This window comes from Conger conger, chromosome 16 (assembly GCF_963514075.1).
Source record: "Conger conger chromosome 16, fConCon1.1, whole genome shotgun sequence".
NCBI classification, from domain to species: domain Eukaryota; kingdom Metazoa; phylum Chordata; class Actinopteri; order Anguilliformes; family Congridae; genus Conger; species Conger conger.
The window spans coordinates 2,511,211-2,533,162 of record NC_083775.1 but is presented as its reverse complement, the minus strand read 5'-3'; the positions used below and the strand labels follow the sequence as shown (position 1 = coordinate 2,533,162).

Here is a 21,952-nt window from a genome sequence, read left to right as displayed (position 1 = left end):
TATTTTCATGCCATGGCATTAGATATAGGCACCTATCTCTCCAACAGTAGCACTTCATCTCCGATGCATCTCCACCTCTCCCAGTTCTTTAGTGGTATCCTTGGCCCTTCATTTCCGACTCGAGAGATTTTTCTGGGCTTCCACGGTTCCTGTTGTTGACGGCCTGGTTTCCCTCAGCTAAGTGAAGCACAAGAACGTTTTATGAATTAAATATTTAATCGAAAATAATTACCAAAAATAAAACGTAAACAGCACCAGATGCACCTTCTATCTGTTTTACAGTTAAGAAGGGGAATTGAAAAACTCGAAAACGGAATCCCTGCGGTTTCTTCTTTGCTTAACTTTCCCTGATTCGTTCACTTTGGTTACATCTTTGGCTAGTAATTTTCACTTTTCATACACATGTGTCTTTAAAGTATAAAAACCACAGGAGGACATGAGTTCGGGAGTCAGACCACATTGCGGGGAGATCAAGGACGTCTACCACAAAGGTAACGAATTATTGTTAAATATGCTTCATAGTCATTGCGCTTCATTTTCCAGGGCCCAATATTTGAATGTGTCGATATTCTTTTGATACAGGTCATCCATCACATCATGAACATGACACCCGAGAACATCGCCTGCCTGTGCGCCCTGCTCTGTGTGTCACAGGTTTTGAGTGCGCCGATAAATTGTCGTCTGGATGGAACCCGAATTCAGACCTGCCACAATCTTCTAAAAGACATGGTACATTTTAAAACATGTATTTTCATATCCTCTCTGAAGTTTGCTGACATGAAGAAAGACTTATTGGTCATCCTTTCCCCATCTTTCTCTTTTAGGGGGGCACTTTCCCAGGAGAATGCATCAATGAGAATGTCCTCATAACTTTTCCAGGGTCCGCTTTTGCGTCCAATGGAACCGCTGAGGTAAGAGCGCGCTCTCAAACCTGCGGCCTTCACCTGAGGCTGAGGGAACGAACATGTCGCATTTAAGTCCGCCTGCACCGCGCTCTTCCATCATGCTGATCCCTTTCCCCACCACAGCAGAACGACAGCGTCCGGACTGCCGTTTATCAAACTCTGCACAGCATCAACTCCCTGTTTGAAAACCACGACTTACCGATGGAGTGGGATGAATCTAAGTTAAACAACTTCCAAAATATCATCAACGGCCTGGTTGAAAAAAACAAATGTGTAAGTGACCACTAAAATACTGAAATGTATTAACTATAGCTATTCCGTATATATTGAGGCTACATTTTTAGCTGTAGGCGTCACATATTTTGATCATTCGTGAAATTGCCATTAACCTCCTGAGACCAATGCAGGAGGAGAAAAAAAATACATAATACGAGTTTCTTGGATGCAATCATACTATATATTTTACTTTTAGTCCTCGTTTGAGGTTCAATAGGAAATTTGCCATCTTTAATAATTTATCTGGGTCCAGATCCACGATTGTATTTGAAGGTTGATAGTGAAAATACAATAGGCACTTAAGTCTGCTGTAATCTGTATGAAATAAGGATAAAAATAATAATGATTGTGTTCGGTGGGTCATGGATGATTATTTCAGGTGGGACGAAGCAAGCCAGAGAGTGACGGTTCTGACGACACCGACGTCTCTGCCAGAAGTGCGACACTCAGAAATTATTTTGAGAGACTGGCAGCGGTTTTACAAGAGAAGGTATGGTCGAAAGAATAAGAGAACACCACAAAATCATACATTCACCAAACATTTGACTTCATTTCCAATTAAACCATTCTTGTTACAGTGAAAAAAGTGAGACGTTAGATCAACTTGAAAAAACCGAATTCACTCAACAGATCAACGTGGGATTTTTGAACACACGTCCGTGTCTAGACATAAGGACAACACATTTTCTGTTGCTTTCAACACAGTCTGTTAAAAATTCAATTTGTAACACGTGAATTGTATATTTGTATCATACAAGTAGTAACTTCAACACAAAATGTGTTTCAAGGAGCAGAAGAGTATAGTAACACAACAAGTGTGTGGAAAATGCATTTTGAGAGTGTTCAATGGCCACATTTAAAATCTTTCATCCGAGACAACTAGGTTCCATTTAAGTACGTATACTCGTTCATTTTTTTGATTCCAATTCGAGTTTTCAGTGATACAGAAAATATTAACGGTCTCTCCTCTCTCCTCAGAACTCTTTCTGCGCGTGGGAAGTCGTGCGGAAGGAGCTTGTCCGCACCCTGCTTTTCATCCTCGAACAAAAGTCAGACAGCTTGCTTTGGCCGAAATGAACATGAGCTCCATGGATCTGACATCGACAGTGCCTTCAGTATTAATTTGAATATTCATTAATTTATTTATTGATTTATCTATTATTTTATTTATTCGTACAAACACGCGAAACATATTTTCTTCTGAATTCATATATTTATTTCCATTAATGTAAAACGTGTTTTCTACTGTATTTATTTATTTCTTATTTATTTGCAAAATCTTTTATTTTTCCTAAACTTAATAAAGTGCATGAATTTCATTGTGAAGAGCCTGCTTTGTCATTGTTCTCACGGTGTGCGGTTGCCTGCAGAGCGGAAACATGAGCTCATGCCTGTATGACAGCCTAGAGATGCCATTTTGAGAGCGGAAGGACATTCTCAAATTGTCACTCATTTTTCCATCATATAATTCATTTCAGATACTCATAATAGAAAAAAAAAAAAAAAAAGATCAATGAAATAACATAAGTCTCTTCGTACGGGAGCTAAGTTTCAGCACGATTAACAGTTTACAGGAACAAAGCAACACACGTCATATTTTAGTTGCCATCTACTCTTCTATGCCGGAGAACCCTCGATTCTGCAGAAAAGGATGGGTCACTTCAAATGCAGATACTTTTTGGGGAAATATGAATGAAAACCATAAGGACTGAAAATTGATGCTGTCGCGCACAACTCTCCATGAAGTTGCGAAGAGGGAGTCAACTCGCTCCGATTCCTTGAATTTGGGTAAATCTTCTGTCCATATCTTTTAAAAAAGCACGTGGGGGAAACGCAAGAGCAATGCACAAATATTTTTTCACGGCAACAAATTACAAAACATGAAATGGCAATTAGAGAACAAGTAGCCAACGAATCGAGTTGTCATCAAAAATGTTAATTTTGAAGTCAAATAAGCCACATACAACGTAATGTATGTGACATTTCCGCTTTCGGTTTCTATTTCTCTTCTGGTTTCCCGTTTCCAAATTCTACCCTCCGAACACGGAGTGGCCGAATTCTGAATGGAAAAAGCTGACTGCGCTAAACCCTTCCGTTTAATCAAGAAAAAAACTGCAAGGAGATTAGTAGTGGCGGTGTTCAATATTACGACAACATACCAACCTACTGTCCAGTCCGACAGCATTTGTACAGTGGTACAATTACTGTTTTGCCTCTGTTCTCCAGCATATTTGATTTTAAATGAAACAAAATGTATGAGATTGAAATAGTCTATCACCTTTAAAGGCACCATAGGCATGATTTGTGTTAAACATTGATACAAGACCAATCCCTTCCTATCACTTAAAAAGAGGCTCACTGGCATGTGTTGAAGTTTGATCAAAAGGCCCTTATTGAAAACCAGGAATGATGAAGTTTGATTTAAATACTTTCATTAAAACTGTGAAATGGTTAGAATATAGAATCATGTGCAAAAAGACCTTTTCCTAAATGTTACTATATATCTATATACTATATTTCAAAAGCTGTTTAGTACTACAATGATACACCATAATGCTTGAAGAATCATTTTTAATGATGTTAAAATGATTAAGTCAGTCCTCACTGTGTGTCTGTTTAAACACATTGAGCTGCAAAGTACAGTTTGTTTTATGAAAGTGCAGAGGACACATAATCAGGTGTTCTTGCACAGAGAACACAGACTCCCCAGATTAATCTGTTTCATTTTAAACTAAAGATTTTTTAATGAGCAACTATTGACTCTGAATATTTCTTCAACATCATTGTTGCCAATACAAATTCACCCACGTAAAAGGGACGAGGAGGAAAAGAGACAAAAAATATTTCCTCAACATATGTTGACTCACCCTCTGCTTGTGTTTATTGTGCTTAAATTCCGGTATAAAAATAAGTACAATAATTAAAACTCATTGGTTGAAAATTTGCGCAATGGGTAGCACTGCCGCCTCACTTCGAATCCCCGTCGGCCGGGGCCTCTCTGTGTGGAGTTTGCATTTTCTCCCGGTGTTCACGTGGGTTTCCTCCCACAGTCCAAAGACATGCAGGTTAGGCTGATTGAAGAGTCTAAATTGCCTGTGGGTATGAGTGTGTGAGTGAATAGTGTGTGTGTGTGCCCTGCGATGGACTGGCGACCTGTCCAGGGTGTATTCCTGCCATTCGCCCAATGTATGCTGGGATAGGCTCCAGCCCCCCTGCGACCATGTTCAGGATAAGCCGGTTAGGATAATGAATGAATGAATGAATGAATGAATGAATGAATGGCTGAATGGTTGAAAATTGGTTCTAATTGCCACAGCCAATGGGGTGGCACGTCAGCGCGTTCATAGAGAAGGGGCAGGGATAATCAGTGTTGTTTTCTGAGGGCGCTGTTGCTACTGCAATTCCTCTCTTTACCATTGGATGTCCGAAATTACCAATTGTACCTTTAATTTGAGCGTATTTACAGCCATATCGGGTGATCAGTGTGGGAAATACATGCCTTTTTCATACATTGAATAAAGGACAAATAAAATTGAAAGGCCGAAAAGTAATGGTTGAACAGTTGGCTTCTCAGCCGTTTCTGATTAGTCCGGTGAATTCAACAGCTTCCTTGGTGCAGTTATAAGAACGCTTTCTGTATCTAGCCTTGATTCTCGGCTTCTGATTGTCTTTGAGGTCTGTGATTGGAGATTGTCAGAATGAGGGCCAGAGTTGTGCCAATGACAGTCAAGGAAGCCCGTTGTCATCCGGGTAGAGTATTACTCAAATTACAGGATATGATCGCAAAATATGAAATCTCAAGAGAAGTTTAAACATTTACGCGTGGTCCGCATTTTACCACAATATTTTGGGCAAGACTTCATCAGAATCCTCGCGTAATGAAACTAACCACTTTAATCAACTGACACTTAACCTAACGTTAATTCGAATCCCATTATAGCAGTCAAAAGAGAAAGAAATGTCCTGGGGGGAATTTACTCATGTTGGGCACTTTCCTTCTTCAATAGAAAAATACATTTTCCTCGCACACCTGCATTCCAATTTAGACCACCAGAATAAACTACTTTACTTTTACTTTTTGATTCCGCATATCAAATGCAACCATTTGTGCAAAAAGAAATATAATAATAATAGTAGAAATATTCTGCATTCTAATTTACACCACCAGAATAAATAACCTTTCTTATTTTAATAACTGTATAAATAGTATGAATATTTTTAATATAATGACAATATCATGATAACCTGCACAATGTCTGCTGGGGGAAAAGCTTTCGGAGTTGTCCAATACTTGTTTTAAATACAAATCTCAGAAAAATATACCTCAGACATACACAAGTTATGAGAAATTGTGTTCTCATTCGTAAGACGATAACTTACATACATATGAGTTACATTTGTGAATTCATAGAAGTTCCGGCCTGTTCAGTTTTCCAACATCTAATTTAACGTCGAAAAGAAATGATTATTTAAATGACCTTATTGAAGGAATTCAAAGGGATTCTTAAAAATTAATTCAACGTCGGGTGTCTATACCATATATAGTAGAAATATTATTCACATAATTAATGATGAACTGCACAGTTTTTGCTGGAGAGACAGCTTTCTGAGTTGTCCTATACCTGCATTAAATACAAATTCAAAAGAAATTCTCTTAAAAAATATATACCTCTTAATTTGACAAGTTATGAGAAATTGTGTTCCCATTGGTAAGTCGATAACATAAATTCATATTATTTACATATGGCAGTTCATAGCAGATGGGGCCTGTTCAGTTTTCCAACATCAAATTTAACATCGAAAATATATCAAGATTTAACAGACATTTAAAGCACTAACGCGTGGTCTGCATTTTAACACAATATTTTGGGCAGGACTTCATCAGAATCCTCGCGTAATGAAACTAACCACTTTAATCAACTGACACTTAAGCAAACGTTACCTAACGTTAATTCGAATCCCATTATAGCAGACAAAAGAGAAAGTAATTTCCTCACGGGAATGTTTTAATAAATAATTAATACGACTCTATTCATAAACAATAAAAAAAGTATTTTCCACTTTTAACCCCAAAGATCCCACGCAGTAAGCTACTAAACCACATTAAAGAAAGTGGTTTAAAAAAGTCCAAAAGAGCTCGATAAATATGGTGCCAATCAGCACTAGGCATCAGTTGCAACAGATACACACAAGCGCTTATTTAATCACTGAAAATGTGTATGCTGAAGTTCTGGAGCATCTGCGCGGTTCTGCTCTTCTTGGACCACTCCCTCTCACTGCAATGCAAATGGACGCAGTATAAACTGGGGAAACTAAATGCAGAATGCATTCAGCTTCTGACCGACATGGTGAGGACAATTTTATATTCTATTGTCTCAATGGACTTCTGAGCTTTTCTGTGCCTATAATGGACACAATTCCCTTACAGGGCGGAAGTTTTCCAGCCGAGTGCCTGAAAGAAAACGTCAAACTCATGTTTCCAGAGGGTGCCTACGACACCACGAGCGAGCCTCAGGTAGTTTGGCAATCTCAGGAATTATATAAATGGAATATATGATTATGTGAATATGATCCGATGCAAGCCAGGATTCAATCAACACTCATCCTTAACTTTGACGAATAGGCCAAAAAACTAATTCAAGAAGGCAACCATTTATATTGATGATGTTTAACGCGTAAAACGTTCCGATGGCACCATTCGCTAAGCTACTTAGGAGCACAGACTCTAAGTACGTATATTTGTATTTCAGTTAGGACAAATTATTTTAACAAAGCCTTAGGCTATTTTATTTTGAAAGTGCGTGAAGAATTATACCGCTGTCGAAACTGTTTATTAGCTGTCCTTTGTTTTACGCATATCCATCATTTGTTTTGTAGAATTCTGATGCTGCATCAGTAGCATATGATGCTCTGAGAGACGTGGAAAAGATCTTCTACAATGACCTGTCTTCCACATCTTGGGATCCTGAAAAGCTTGAGCTCTTGAAAAATCTGCTGTCCCGTCAAACTGAAAACTTGGAGCAATGCGTAAGTACGCGGTCCTCACGGTGTATTGTATACACATCCTAAACGCCTTCCTGCTTTCATTATCTTCTTTGTTTCATTAAGGTTGGAAGCAAGATGGCATCCACCGGGGATGGAACGCGTCCCTCAGACGACAACGGGAGGCTGAAGCCATACTTTGAAAGACTGAATACGCTTTTAAAAGAAAAGGTATCCAAACATGTTCATCCTAACATACAAATGTCAACTGCATTATCCTAGAAATGTGGCCTGTTTAACTGTTCCTGTGGAAATTTACGCAAATATATATACTAATAACTGTCAATGCGCAATACCATTTTATTTTCATGAAAAATGAATTCAATTACGCGCTAATATTGAAGCTGGACCTGTTTTCATCCAACGTTTCCTAGAGCCAGAGCGCATGCGCATGGGAGGTTGTGAGGAAGGAAGTTCGTCACAGCTTGGAGAAGCTCCAACAGTTTTTGGAAAGAAGAAAGAAACAGTGAGCGAAGCTACTCACCGGAGAACCACGGACTGATCCACAGAACACATGGGACTGCATCTGAACAAAATTCGTTTTGGGAAAACATTATTTGATCACTGATTTATTTATGTATTTATATTAATTTATTTTGTTATTTATTTGAAAATTATCTCATATAATCTATTTTGCTAATAAATTTTGAATACTTTTTCAAACTGTGCGATTTTGCTGCATATTATACACTAATGCATATTTCCTGCTTCTATTGTATCCTCCAAAATGATTCACATCCTCGACAAAAAGTAAGAAAAAACAATGAAAGTACGGAGCTGTATTTCAGCTCTGTGGAATGTGAAATATTCTACGTGAATGATTATGTAGAATGAACAGAAATTGAACTCTTCTCAAGTCATGAATATAATACCGGACATGTCACAGATATGCACAACCCTGGTTATGGTACTTGGGGCATCCTCCTTTTGCAACGACAACACGACGGGGTCATCTTATATTGTGTTTAATGGGACTGGAAAACATATCGGAGGAACTGATCAATCCTCCACACTCATCATCATTAAAGACCATTTATATCCTTCGGTGTACACTTGCACACTGCTCTCCAAATCATCAGGTTAAAGTCCGCAAACGGAGGTGGACACTAACACAAATTAATTATTCGGTTTTCGTTGAGTAAGATACGCTACCAGACATATTGCTGAAAGGTCCAGTCTAATTATAATTTATCTTTCCTTAATAGAGAATGTTTTTTCTTCTCTTAAGGTTCATGATATGTATCGGATATTGGAGAACGGACTTTATCAGCATACATCTTCAATCGCAATGTCGCACAAACAAGGACAATACCACATTTATAGTTCATATTTACATGCCATGACATTAGATATAGGCCACAAACACCCATCTCTCCAACTGTAGCATATCATCTCCGGTGCATCTTCAACTCTCCCAGTTCTTTCATGGGATCCTTGGCCCTTCAAATTCGACTCGAGAAACCTTCTCCAACGGTTCATGGGCTTACACGGTTCCTGTTAGTGACGGCCTGGTTACGTAGAGGAACCAGTTAATGAAATAAAGTTTCCCTCCGCTACGTGAAGCACAAGAACGTTTTATCAATCAAATATTTCATGGAAATAATGACCAAAAATAAAACATAAACTGCACCAGATGCACCTTCTATCTATTTTACGCTTAAGAAGAGGAACAGAACAACTCGAAAAGGGATGCCCTGCGGTTTCTTTGGTGAACCTTCCCAGTTACGTTCACTTTCATGAAATATGTGTTCAATTCTTTCACTTTTCATACACATGTATCTTTAAAGTATAAAACCCGCAGGAGGACATGAGTTCGGGAGTCAGACCACATTGCGGGAAGATCAAGGACAGTCTACCACAAAGGTAACAAATTATTGTTTAATATGCTTCATAGTCATTGCGCTTCATTTTCCAGGGCCCAATATTTGAATGTGTCGATATTCTTTTGATACAGGTCTTCTATCACATCATGAACATGACACCCGAGAACATCGCCTGCCTGTGCGCCCTGCTCTGTGTGTCACAGGTTTTGAGTGCGCCGATAAATTGTCGTCTGGATGGAACCCGAATTCAGACCTGCCACAATCTTCTAAAAGACATGGTACATTTTAAAACGCGTATTCTCATATCCTCTCTTAACCACGCTGACGTGAAAAAGGCTTATTGGTCATCCTTGCCCCGTCTTTCTATTTTAGGGGGGCACTTTCCCAGGAGAATGCATCAATGAGAATGTCCTCATAACTTTTCCAGGGTCCGCTTTTGCGTCCAATGGAACCGCTGAGGTAAGAGCGCGCTCTCAAACCTGCGGCCTTCACCTGAGGCTGAGGCTGAGGGAACGAACATGTCGCATTTAAGTCCACCTGCACCGCGCTCTTGAATTCATGATGATCCCTTTCCCCACCACAGCAGAACGACAGCGTCCGGACTGCCGTTTATCAAACTCTGCACAGCATCAACTCCCTGTTTGAAAACCACGACTTACCGACGGAGTGGGATGAATCTAAGTTAAACAACTTCCAAAATATCATCAACGGCCTGGTTGAAAAAAACAAATGTGTAAGTGACCACTAAAATACTGAAATGTATTAACTATAGCTATTCCGTATATATTGAGGCTACATTTTTAGCTGTAGGCATCACATATTTTCATCATTCGTGAAATTGCCATTAACCTCCTGAGACCAATGCAGGAGGAGGAAAAAAATACATAAAACAAGTTTCTTGGATGCAATCATAATATATATTTTACTTTTAGTCCTCGTTTGAGGTTCAATAGGAAATTTGACATCTTTAATAATTTATCTGGGTCCAGATCCACGATTGTATTTGAAGGTTGATAGTGAAAATACAATAGGCACTTAAGTCTGCTGTAATCTGTATGAAATAAGGATAAAAATAATAATGATTGTGTTCGGTGGGTCATGGATGATTATTTCAGGTGGGACGAAGCAAGCCAGAGAGTGACGGTTCTGACCACACCGACGTCTCTGCCAGAACTGCGACACTCAGAGATTATTTTGAGAGACTGGCAGCGGTTTTACAAGAGAAGGTATGGTCGAAAGAATAAGAACACCACAAAATCATACATTCACCAAACATTTGACTTCATTTCCAATTAAACCATTCTTGTTACGGTGAAAAAAGTGAGACGTTAGATCAACTTGAAAAAACCGAATTCACACACGTCCGTGTCTAGACATAAGGACAACACATTTTCTGTTGCTTTCAACAGTCTGTTAAAAATTCCATTTGTAACACGTGAATTGTATATTTGTATCATACAAGTAGTAACTTTAACACAAAATGTGTTTCAAGGAGCAGAAGAGTATAGTAACACAACAAGTGTGTGGAAAATGCATTTTGAGAGTGTTCAATGGCCACATTTAAAATCTTTCATCCGAGACAACTAGGTTCCATTTAAGTACGTATACTCGTTCATTTTTTTGATTCAATTTAACTAAGTTGAGTCCAATTCGAGTTTTCAGTGATACAGAAAATATTAACGGTCTCTCCTCTCTCCTCAGAACTCTTTCTGCGCCTGGGAAGTCGTGCGGAAGGAGCTTGTCCGCACCCTGCTTTTCATCCTCGAACACAAGTCAGACAGCTTGCTTTGGCCGAAATGAACATGAGCTCCATGGATCTGACATCGACAGTGCCTTCAGTATTAATTTGAATATTCATGAATTTATTTATTGATTTATGTATTATTTTATTTATTCGTACAAACACGCGAAACATATTTTCTTCTGAATTCATATATTTATTTCCATTAATGTAAAACGTGTTTTCTACTGTATTTATTTATTTCTTATTCATTTGCAAAATCGTTTATATTTTCAAAAGTTAAAGTGCATGAATTTCATTGTGAAGAGCCTGCTTTGTCATTGTTCTCACGGTGTGCGGTTGCCTGCAGAGCGGAAACATGAGCTCATGCCTGTATGACAGCCTAGAGATGCCATTTTGAGAGCGGAAGGACATTCTCAAATTATCACTCATTTTTCCATCATATAATTCATTTCAGATACTCATAACAGAAAAAAAAAAAAGATCAATGAAATAACATAAGTCTCTTCGTACGGGAGCTAAGTTTCAGCACGATGAACAGTTTACAGGAACAAAGCTACACACGTCATATTTTAGTTGCCATCTACTCTTCTATGCCGGAGAACCCTCGATTCTGCAGAAAAGGATGAGTCACTTCAAATGCAGATACTTTTTGGAGAAATATGAATGAAAACCATAAGGACTGAAAATTGATGCTGTCGCGCACAACTCTCCATGAAGTTGCGAAGAGGGAGTCAACTCGCTCCGATTCCTTGAATTTGGGTAAATCTTCTGTCCATATCTTTTAAAAAAGCACGTGGGGGAAACGCAAGAGCAATGCACAAATATTTTTTCACGGCAACAAATTACAAAAGTTTCAGCACGATGAACAGTTTACAGGAACAAAGCTACACACGTCATATTTTAGTTGCCATCTACTCTTCTATGCCGGAGAACCCTCGATTCTGCAGATATTCAAATGCAGATACTTTTTGGGGAAATATGAATGAAAACCATAAGGACTGAAAATTGATGCTGTCGCGCACAACTCTCCATGAAGTTGCGAAGAGGGAGTCAACTCGCTCCGATTCCTTGAATTTGGGTAAATCTTCTGTCCATATCTTTTAAAAAAGCACGTGGGGGAAACGAAAGAGCAATGCACAAATATTTTCTCCAAAATACATCACGGCAACAAATTACAAAACATGAAATGGCAATTAGAGAACAAGTAGCCAACGAATCGAGTTGTCATCAAAAATGTTAATTTTGAAGTCACATAAGCCACATACAACGTAATGTATGTGACATTTCCGCTTTCGGTTTCTATTTCTCTTCTGGTTTCCCGTTTCCAAATTCTACCCTCCGAACACGGAGTGGCCGAATTCTGAATGGAAAAAGCTGACTGCGCTAAACCCTTCCGTTTAATCAAGAAAAAAACTGCAAGGAGATTAATAGTGGCGGTGTTCAATATTACGACAACATACCAACCTACTGTCCAGTCCGACAGCATTTGTACAGTGGTACAATTACTGTTTTGCCTCTGTACTCCAGCATATTTGATTTTAAATGAAACAACATATATGAGATTGAAATAGTCTATCACCTTTAAAGGCACCATAGGCATGATTTGCGTTAAACATTGATACAAGACCAATCCCTTCCTATCACTTAAAAAGAGGCTCACTGGCATGTGTTGAAGTTTGATCAAAAGGCCCTCATTGAAAACCAGGAATGATGAAGTTTGATTTAAATACTTTCATTAAAACTGTGAAATGGTTAGAATATAGAATCATGTGCAAAAATACCTTTTCCTAAATGTTACTATATATCTATATACTATATTTCAAATGCTGTTTAGTACTACAATGATACACCATAATGTTTGAAGAATCATTTTAATGATGTTAAAATGATTAAGTCAGTCCTCACTGTGTGTCTGTTAAAACACATTGAGCTGCAAAGTACAGTTTGTTTTATGAAAGTGCAGAGGACACATAATCAGGTGTTGCACAGAGAACACAGACTCCCCAGATTAATCTGTTTTATTTTAAACTAAAGATTTTTTAATGAGCAACTATTGACTCTGAATATTTCTTCAACATCATTGTTGCCAATACAAATTCACCCACGTAAAAGGGACGAGGAGGAAAAGAGACAAAAAATATTTCCTCAACATATGTTGACTCACCCTCTGCTTGTGTTTATTGTGCTTAAATTCCGGTTTAAAAATAAGTACAATAATTAAAACTCATTGGTTGAAAATTTGCGCAATGGGTAGCACTGCCGCCTCACAGCAAAAAAGGTCCTGGGTTCGAATCCCCGTCGGCCGGGGCCTCTCTGTGTGGAGTTTGCATTTTCTCCCGGTGTTCACGTGGGTTTCCTCCCACAGTCCAAAGACATGCAGGTTAGGCTGATTGAAGAGTCTAAATGTATGCTGGGATAGGCTCCAGCCCCCCTGCGACCGTGTTCAGGATAAGCCGGTTAGAATAATGAATGAATGAATGAATGAATGGCTGAATGGTTGAAAATTGGTTATAATTGCCACAGCCAATGGGGTGGCACGTCAGCGCGTTCATAGAGAAGGGGCAGGGACAATCAGTGTTGTTGTTTGAGGGCGCTGTTGCTACTGCAATTCCTCTCTTTACCATTGGATGTCCGAAATTACCAATTGTACCTTTAATTTCAGCGTATTTACAGCCATATCGGGTGATCAGTGTGGGAATTACATGCCTTTTTCTTACATTGAAAGGCCGAAAAGTGTTTGTTGAACAGTTGGCTTCTCAGCCGTTTCTGATCAGTCAGGTGAATTCAATAACTTCCTTGGTGCAGTCATAAGAACGCTTTCTGTATCTAGCCTTGATTCTTGGCTTCTGATTGCCTTTGAGGTCTGTGATCGGAGATTATCAGAATGAGGTCCAGAGTTGTGCCAATGACAGTCAAGGAAGCCCGTTGTCATCCGGGTAGAGTATTACTCAAATTACAGGATATGATCGCAAAATATGAAATCTCAAGAGAAGTTTAAACATTTACGCGTGGTCTGCATTTTACCACAATATTTTGGGTAGGACTTCATCAGAATCATCGCGTAATGAAACTAACCACTTCAATCAACTGACACTGAATCAAACGTTACCTAAAGTTAATTTGAATCCAATTATAGCAGTCAAAAGAGAAAGTAATTTCCTGGGGGGAATTTACTCATGTTGGGCACTTTCCTTCTTCAATAGAATAGTTGTCCTATACTTGTTTTAAATACAGATCTCATAAAAATATACTTCCAACATATACAAGCTATGAGAAATTGTGTTCTCATTCGTAAGACGATAACTTGCATTCATATGAGTTACATTTGGCAATTCATAGAAGATCCAGGCTGTTCAGTTTTCCAACATCTAATTTAACGTCGAAAAGAAATGATTATTTAAATGACCTTATTGAAGGAATTCAAAGGGATTCTTGAAAATTCATTCAACGTCGTGTGTCTATTCATATATTGTAGAAATATTAACAGAATTAATGATAAACTACACAGTTTTTGTTGGAGAGACCGCTTTCTGAGTTGTCCTATACGTGCATTAAATACAAATTCAAAAGAAATTCTCATAAAATAATATACCTCTTAATTTGAAAAGTTATGAGAAATTGTGTTCCCATTCGTAAGTCGATAACATAAATTCATATTAGTTACATGTGTCGGTTCATAGCAGATCCGGCCTGTTCAGTTTTCCAACATCAAATTTAATATCGAAAAAAGATCATTATTTAACAGACATTTAAAGCAGTAACGCGTGGTCTGCATTTTACCACAATATTTTGGGCAGGACTTCATCAGAATCCTCGCGTAATGAAACTAAACACTTTAATCAACTGACACTTAAGCAAACGTTACCTACCGTTAATTCGAATCCCATTATAGCAGACAAAAGAGAAAGTAATTTCCTCACGGGAATGTTTTAATAAATAATTAATACGACTCTATTCATTTTTTAAAAATTAAGAATTTTCCACTTTTAACCCCAAAGTTCCTACGCAGTAAGCTACTAAACCACATTAAAGAAAGTGGTTAAAAAAGTCCAAAAGAGCTCGATAAATATGGTGCCAATCAGCACTAGGCATCAGTTGCAACAGAAACGATCGCATTTCATTGATCTGCTCTACTGCACAAAGGCGCTCATTTAATCACTGAAAATGTGTTTGCTGAAGTTCTGGAGCATCTGCGCGGTTCTGCTCTTCTTGGACCACTCCGTCTCACTGCAATGCAAATGGACGCAGTATAAACTGGGGAAACTAAATGCAGAATGCATTCAGCTTCTGACCGACATGGTGAGGACAATTTAATATTGTTGTGTATTCATGGTCAACTCTGAGCTTTTCTGTGCCTATAATGGACACAATTCCCTTACAGGGCGGAAGTTTTCCAGCCGAGTGCCTGAAAGAAAACGTCAAACTCATGTTTCCAGAGGGTGCCTACGACACCACGAGCGAGCCTCAGGTAGTTTGGCACTCTCAGTAATTATATAAATGCAATATATGATTATGTGAATATGATCCGATGCAAGCCAGGATTCAATCAACACTCATGCTTAACTTTGACGAATAGGCCAAAAAAGAAATTCAAGAAGGCAACTATTTTTTATTGATGATGTTTAACGCGTTAAACGTTGCAATGGCACAATTCGCGAAGCTACTTAGGACCACAGACTCCAAGTACGTTTATTTGTATTTCAGTTGGGACAATTATTATTTTAACAAAGCCTTAGGCTATTTTACTTTGAAAGTGTGTGAAGAATTATACCACTGTCGAAACTGTTAATTGCTGTAATTTGGTTTACGCAAATCCATCATTTGTTTTCCAGAATTCTGATGCTGCATCAGTAGCATATGATGCTCTGAGAGACGTGGAAAAGATCTTCCACAATGACCTGTCTTCCACATCTTGGGATCCTGAAAAGCTTGAGCTCTTGAAAAATCTGCTGTCCCGTCAAACTGAAAACTTGGAGCAATGCGTAAGTTTGCGGTTCTCACGGTGTATTGTATACACATTCTATACGCCTTCCTGCATTCATTATCTTCTTTGTTTCATGAAGGTTGGAAGCAAGATTACATCATCCGGGGATGGAACGAGTCCCTCAGATGACAACGGGAGGCTGAAGTCATACTTTGAAAGGCTGAATACGCTTTTAAAAGAAAAGGTATCCAACCATGTTCAGCCTGACACACAACTCGAAATGTCAACTGTAAAATCCTTGAAATGAGGCATGTTTAACTCTTCTTATGCAATTTTGTATGCAACTATACCAATAACTGTCAATGCGCAAGACCATATTATTTAAATGAGAAAAAAATTCATTTACGGGCGGCACGGATGGTGGTCCAACCCCCTGCGACCCTGTTCAGGATAAGCGGGTTCGGAAAATGAATGAATGAATGAATGAGTGAATGAATAAATTCAATTACGCATTAATATTGAAGCTGGACTTGTTTTCGTCCAACGTTTCCTAGGGCCAGAGCGCATGCGCATGGGAGGTTGTGAGGAAGGAAGTTCGTCACAGCTTGGAGAAGCTCCAACAGTTTTTGGAAAGAAGAAAGAAACAGTGAGCGAAGCTACTCACCGGAGAACCACGGACTGATCCACAGAACACATGGGACTGCATCTGAACAAAATTCGTTTTGGGAAAACATTATTTGATCACTGATTTATTTATGTATTTATATTAATTTATTTTGTTATTTATGTGAAAATTATCTTATATAATCTGTTTTGCAAATAAATTATGAATACTTTTTCAAACTGTGGGATTTTGCTGCATATTATACACGAACGCATATTTCCTGCGTATATAGTATCCTCCAAAATGATTCACATCCTCGACAAAAACTAAGAAAAAACAACGAAAGTACGGAGCTGTATTTCAGCTCTGTGGAATGTGAAATATTCTACGTGAATGATTATCTAGAATGAACAGAAATGAAACTTTTGTCATGAATATATTACCAGACATGTCACACATATGCACAACCCTGGTTATGGTACTTGGGGCATCCTCCCTTTGCAACGACAACACGACGGGGTCATCTTATGTTGTGTTTAATGGGACTGGAAAACATATCGGAGGCACTGATCAATCCTCCACACATCATCCAAGATCATTTATATCCTTGGGTGTACACTTGCACACTGCTCTCCAATTCAAGTCTCTCCCCACAATTCATCAGGTTCAAGTCTGCAAACAGAGGTGGACATTGGAAAACACGAATAAATGATGCGGTTGTCGTTGAGTAAAATCCCTTACCAGACATATTGCCGAAAGGTCCAGCCTAATGATAATTTATCTTTCCTGAATCGAGAATATCGTTTCTTCTCTTAAGGTTCATGATATTCACCGGATATTAGAAAACTGGCTTTATCAGCATACTGGCTTCATCAGTGCTACTGTTGGAGAGATGGGTGTTTGTGGCCTATATTTTCATGCCATGACATTAGATATAGGCCACAAACACCCATCTCTCCACCAGTAGAACTTCATCTCCGATGCATCTCCACCTCTCCCAGTTCTTTAGTGGTATCCTTGGCCCTTCATTTCCGACTCGAGAGATTTTTCTGGGCTTCCTGTTGGTGACGGCCTGGTTACGTAGAGGAACCATTTCATTAAACTTTCCCTCCGCTAAGTGAAGCACAAGAACGTTTTATGAATTAAATATTTCATGGAAATAATTACCAAAAATAAAACGTAAACTGCACCAGATGCATCTTCTATCTGTTTTACGGTTAAGAAGGGGAATTGAAAAACTCGAAAACGGAATCCCTGCGGTTTCTTCTTTGATAAACTTTCCCTGATTCGTTCACTTTGGTTACATCTTTGGCTAGTAATTTTCACTTTTCATACACATGTATCTTTATCGTATAAAAACCGCAGGAGGACATGAGTTCGGGAGTCAGACCACATTGCGGGAAGATCAAGGACAGTCTACCACAAAGGTAACGAATTATTGTTTAATATGCTTCATAGTCATTGCGCTTCATTTTCCAGTGCCCAATATTTGAATGTGTCGATATTCTTTTGATACAGGTCATCCATCACATCATGAACATGACACCCGAGAACATCGTCTGGCTGTGCGCCCTGCTCTGTGTGTCACAGATTTTGAGTGCGCCGATAAATTGTCGTCTGGATGGAACCCGAATTCAGACCTGCCACAATCTTCTAAAAGACATGGTACATTTTAAAACGCGTATTCTCATTTCCTCTCTTAACCACGCTGACGTGAAAAAGGCTTATTGGTCATCCTTGCCCCGTCTTTCTATTTTAGGGGGGCACTTTCCCAGGAGAATGCATCAATGAGAATGTCCTCATAACTTTTCCAGGGTCCGCTTTTGCGTCCAATGGAACCGCTGAGGTAAGAGCGCGCTCTCAAACCTGCGGCCTTCACCTGAGGCTGAGGGAACGAACATGTCGCATTTAAGTCCACCTGCACCGCGCTCTTCCATCATGATGATCCCTTTCCCCACCACAGCAGAACGACAGCGTCCGGACTGCCGTTTATCAGACTCTGCACAGCATCAACTCCCTGTTTGAAAACCACGACTTACCGACGGAGTGGGATGAAATGAAGTTAGACGACTTTCAAAATATCATCAACGACCTGGTTGAGAAAAACAAATGTGTAAGTGCCCACTAAAATACTGAAATGTATTAATTATAGCTATTCCCTATATGTTTAGGCTACATTTGTCAGCTGTAGGCGTCACATATTCGTGAAATTGCCATGAACCTCCTGAGACCCATGCAGGAGAAAAAAAAAAAAAAAGAGTATTTTACATAATACAAGTTTTTGGATGCAGTCAACATATATATATTTTTTTTTTTTCAGTTTTCATTTGAGGTTAAATAGGAAATTTGCCATCTTTAATAATTTATCTGGGTCAGATCCACGATTGTATTTGAAGTTTGGTGGTGAAAATACAACAGGCAGTTAAGTCTGCTGTTATCTGAATTAAATAAGGATAAAAAAAATAATGCGTCTGTTCGGTGGGTCGTGGATGCTAATTTCAGCTCGAACGAAGCAAGCCAGAGAGCGACGGTTCTGACCACACCGACGTCTCTGCCAGAACTGCGACACTCAAAAACTATTTTGAGAGACTGACAGCGGTTTTACAAGAGAAGGTATGCTCAAAATCATACATTCACCAAACATTTGACATCATTTCCAATTAAAGCAGTCTTGTTACACTGAAAAAAGTGAGACGTTAGATCAACTTGAAAAAAACGTAAACACTCTGAAAACAGATCAGCGTGTGTAATTTTTGTAACACACGTCCACGTCTAGTTATAAGGACAACACATTTTCTGTTGCTTTCAACACAGTCTGTTAAAAATTATATTGGTAACACGTTAATTGTATATTTATATCATACAAGTAGTAACTTTAACACAAAATGTGTTTCAAGTAGCAGAAGAGTACAGTAACACAAGTGTGTCGAAAATGCATTTTGAGAGAGTTCAATGGCCACATTTAAAATCTTTCACCCGAGACAACTTGTATATATTTAAGTACGTATACTCGTTCATTTTTTAAATTCAATTTAACTAAGTTGAGTCCAATTCGAGTTTTTAGATGTGAGCACACGAAAAATAACGTCAATCCAACGTTTGAGGTTTTTCAGGGATACAGAAAATATTAACGGTCTCTCCTCTCTCCTCAGAAGTCTTTCTGCGCGTGGGAAGTCGTGCGGAACGAGCTTGTCCGCAACCTGCTTTTCATCCTCGAACACAAGTCAGACAGCTTGCTTTGGCCGAAAAGAACATGAGCTCAATGGATCTGACACCGACAGTGCCTTGCAGTATTCATTTGAATATTTATGAATTTATTTATAGATTTATGTATTATTTTATTTATTCGTACAAACATGCGAAACATACATTTTATTCAGTTTTCATGTATTTATTTACATAAATGTAAAGCGTGTTTTCTACAGTATTTATTTATTTATTATTTATTTGCAAAATCTTTTATATTTACTAAACTTAATAAAGAGCATGAATTTCATTGTGTAGAGCCGGCTTTGTCATTGTTCTCACGGAGTGCGGTTTACTGCAGAGCGGAAACATGAGCTCATGCTTGGAGTACAGGCTAGAGATAACATTTTGAGAGCGGAAGCACATTCTCAAATTGTCACTCATTTTTCCAATGGCATGATCACATAATTAATTTCAGATATTCATCAGGGGTCGATAGAAAATATCCATGAAATAATATAAGTCTGTACGTGACCTATTAGGTTCAGCACTATGAACAGTCCACTAGAACAAAACACAAGTCATATTTTAGCTCCCATTTGACGGTAAATCTTATTGCCATGCGTAAAAATAGAACCCTTGAATCTGCAGAATAGGATGGGTCACTTCAAATGCAGATACCTTTGGGGGAAATATGATTGAAAACCATAAGGACTGAAAATTGATGCTGTCGCGCACAACTCTCCATGAAGTTGCGAAGAGGGAGTCAACTCGCCTCGTTTCCGTGAATTTGGGTAAATCTTCTGTCCATATCTTTTAAAAAAGCACGTGGGGGAAACGCAAGAGCAATACCCACATTTTTTTTTTTCCAAAACATTTCACGGCAACTCATTACAAAACAAGAAATGGCAATTAGAGAAGAAGTAGCCAACGAATTGAGTGTTGCCATCAAAATTTTTCATTTTTAAGTGAAATAACCCGCATACAACGTAATGCATGTGACATTTCCGCTTTCGGTTTCCATTTCTCTTCTGGTTTCCTGTTTACAAATTCTACACTCCAGACACAGAGTGTCCGAATTCTGAATGGAAAAAGCTGACTGCGCTAAACCCTTCCGTTTAATCAAGAAAAAAAAAAAAAAAAAGATTTTTAAAAATAATAAAACTGCTAGGAGATTAAAAGTCGCGGTGTTCAATATTATGACAACATACCAACCTACAGTCCAGTCCGAAAGCATTTGTACAGTGGTACAATTACTGCATTGCCTCTGTACTCCAGCATATTAGATTTTAAATGAAAAAAAGTATATGAGATTGAAATAGAGTCTACTACCTTTAAAGGTACCATACGCAATATGTGTTAAACATTGATACAATACCATTGTAAATCCCTTCTTATCATTGAAAAAGAAGCTCACTGACATGAGCCCGTGTGAACTGTCCTTAAATTCCGGTTTAAAAATATGTACAATAATTAAAACTCATTGGTTGAAAATTCGTTATAATTGCCACAGTCAATTATAATTGTCACAGTCAATTGCCACACGTCAGCGCGTTCACAGAGAAGGGGGAGGGATAAACAGTGTTGTTGTATGAGGGCGCTGTTGCAACTGCAATTCCTCTCTCTACCTTTGGATGTCCGAAATGACCTATCGTACCTTTAATTTGAGTGTATTTACAGCCATATCGGGTGATCATTACATGCCTTTTTCATACATTGAAAGGCCGAAAAGTAATTGTTGAACAGTTGGCTTCTCAGCCGTTTCTCATTAGATGAATTCAATAGCTTCCTTGGTGCAGGTATAAGAACGCTTTCTGTATCTATTCTTGATTCTCGGCTTCTGATTGTCTTTGAAGTCTGTGATCGGAGATTGTCAGAATGAGGGCCAGAGTTGCGCCAATGACAGTTGTCATCCGGGTAGAGTATTACTGAAATTACAGGATATGATCGCAAAATATGAAATCTCAAGAGAAGTTTAAACATTTACGTGTGGTCTGCATTTTACCACAATATTTTGGGCAGGACTTCATCAGAATGCTCGCGAAATGAAACTAACAAGTTTAATCAACTGACACTTAACCTAACGTTAATTCGAATTCCATTGTAACAGACAAAAGAGAAAGAAATGTCCTGGGGGGAATTTACTCATGTTGGGCACTTTCCTTCTTCAAAAGAAAAATACATTTTCCTCGCACACCTGCATTCCAATTTAGACCACCAGAATAAACTACTTTACTTTTACTTTTTGATTCCGCATATCAAATGCAACCATTAGTGCAAAAAAATACAATTATAATAGTAGAAATATTATTAACATAATTAATGATGAACTGCACAGTTTTTGTTGGAGAGACAGCTTTCTGAGTTGTCCTATACCTGCATTAAATACAAATTCAAAAGAAATTCTCATAAAAAAATATACCTCTTCATTTGACAAGTTATGAGAAA

General features: G+C 38.5%; 4 protein-coding genes across 4 annotated transcripts; all 4 read left to right on the top strand.

Moving 5' to 3' along the window:
* The first annotated feature begins 6,588 nt into the window (after positions 1–6,588).
* Positions 6,589–7,693, top strand: LOC133114908 (interferon a3-like). The gene is made up of 4 exons (XM_061224600.1): positions 6,589–6,696; positions 7,059–7,208; positions 7,290–7,394; positions 7,598–7,693. The coding sequence occupies exons 1-4, from the start codon at positions 6,589–6,591 to the stop codon at positions 7,691–7,693; spliced, it is 459 nt and encodes a 152-aa protein (XP_061080584.1).
* Positions 7,694–9,198: 1,505 nt separating this feature from the next.
* LOC133113887 (interferon alpha-4-like) lies at positions 9,199–10,846 on the top strand. Its single transcript, XM_061223010.1, has 5 exons — positions 9,199–9,324; positions 9,419–9,505; positions 9,630–9,779; positions 10,162–10,272; positions 10,748–10,846. The coding sequence occupies exons 1-5, from the start codon at positions 9,199–9,201 to the stop codon at positions 10,844–10,846; spliced, it is 573 nt and encodes a 190-aa protein (XP_061078994.1).
* Positions 10,847–14,954: 4,108 nt separating this feature from the next.
* LOC133114907 (interferon a3-like) lies at positions 14,955–16,364 on the top strand. Its single transcript, XM_061224599.1, has 5 exons — positions 14,955–15,089; positions 15,172–15,258; positions 15,623–15,772; positions 15,854–15,958; positions 16,269–16,364. The coding sequence occupies exons 1-5, from the start codon at positions 14,955–14,957 to the stop codon at positions 16,362–16,364; spliced, it is 573 nt and encodes a 190-aa protein (XP_061080583.1).
* Positions 16,365–17,857: 1,493 nt separating this feature from the next.
* LOC133114906 (interferon beta-like) lies at positions 17,858–19,575 on the top strand. Its single transcript, XM_061224598.1, has 5 exons — positions 17,858–17,983; positions 18,078–18,164; positions 18,282–18,431; positions 18,821–18,931; positions 19,471–19,575. The coding sequence occupies exons 1-5, from the start codon at positions 17,858–17,860 to the stop codon at positions 19,573–19,575; spliced, it is 579 nt and encodes a 192-aa protein (XP_061080582.1).
* Positions 19,576–21,952: the final 2,377 nt, after the last annotated feature.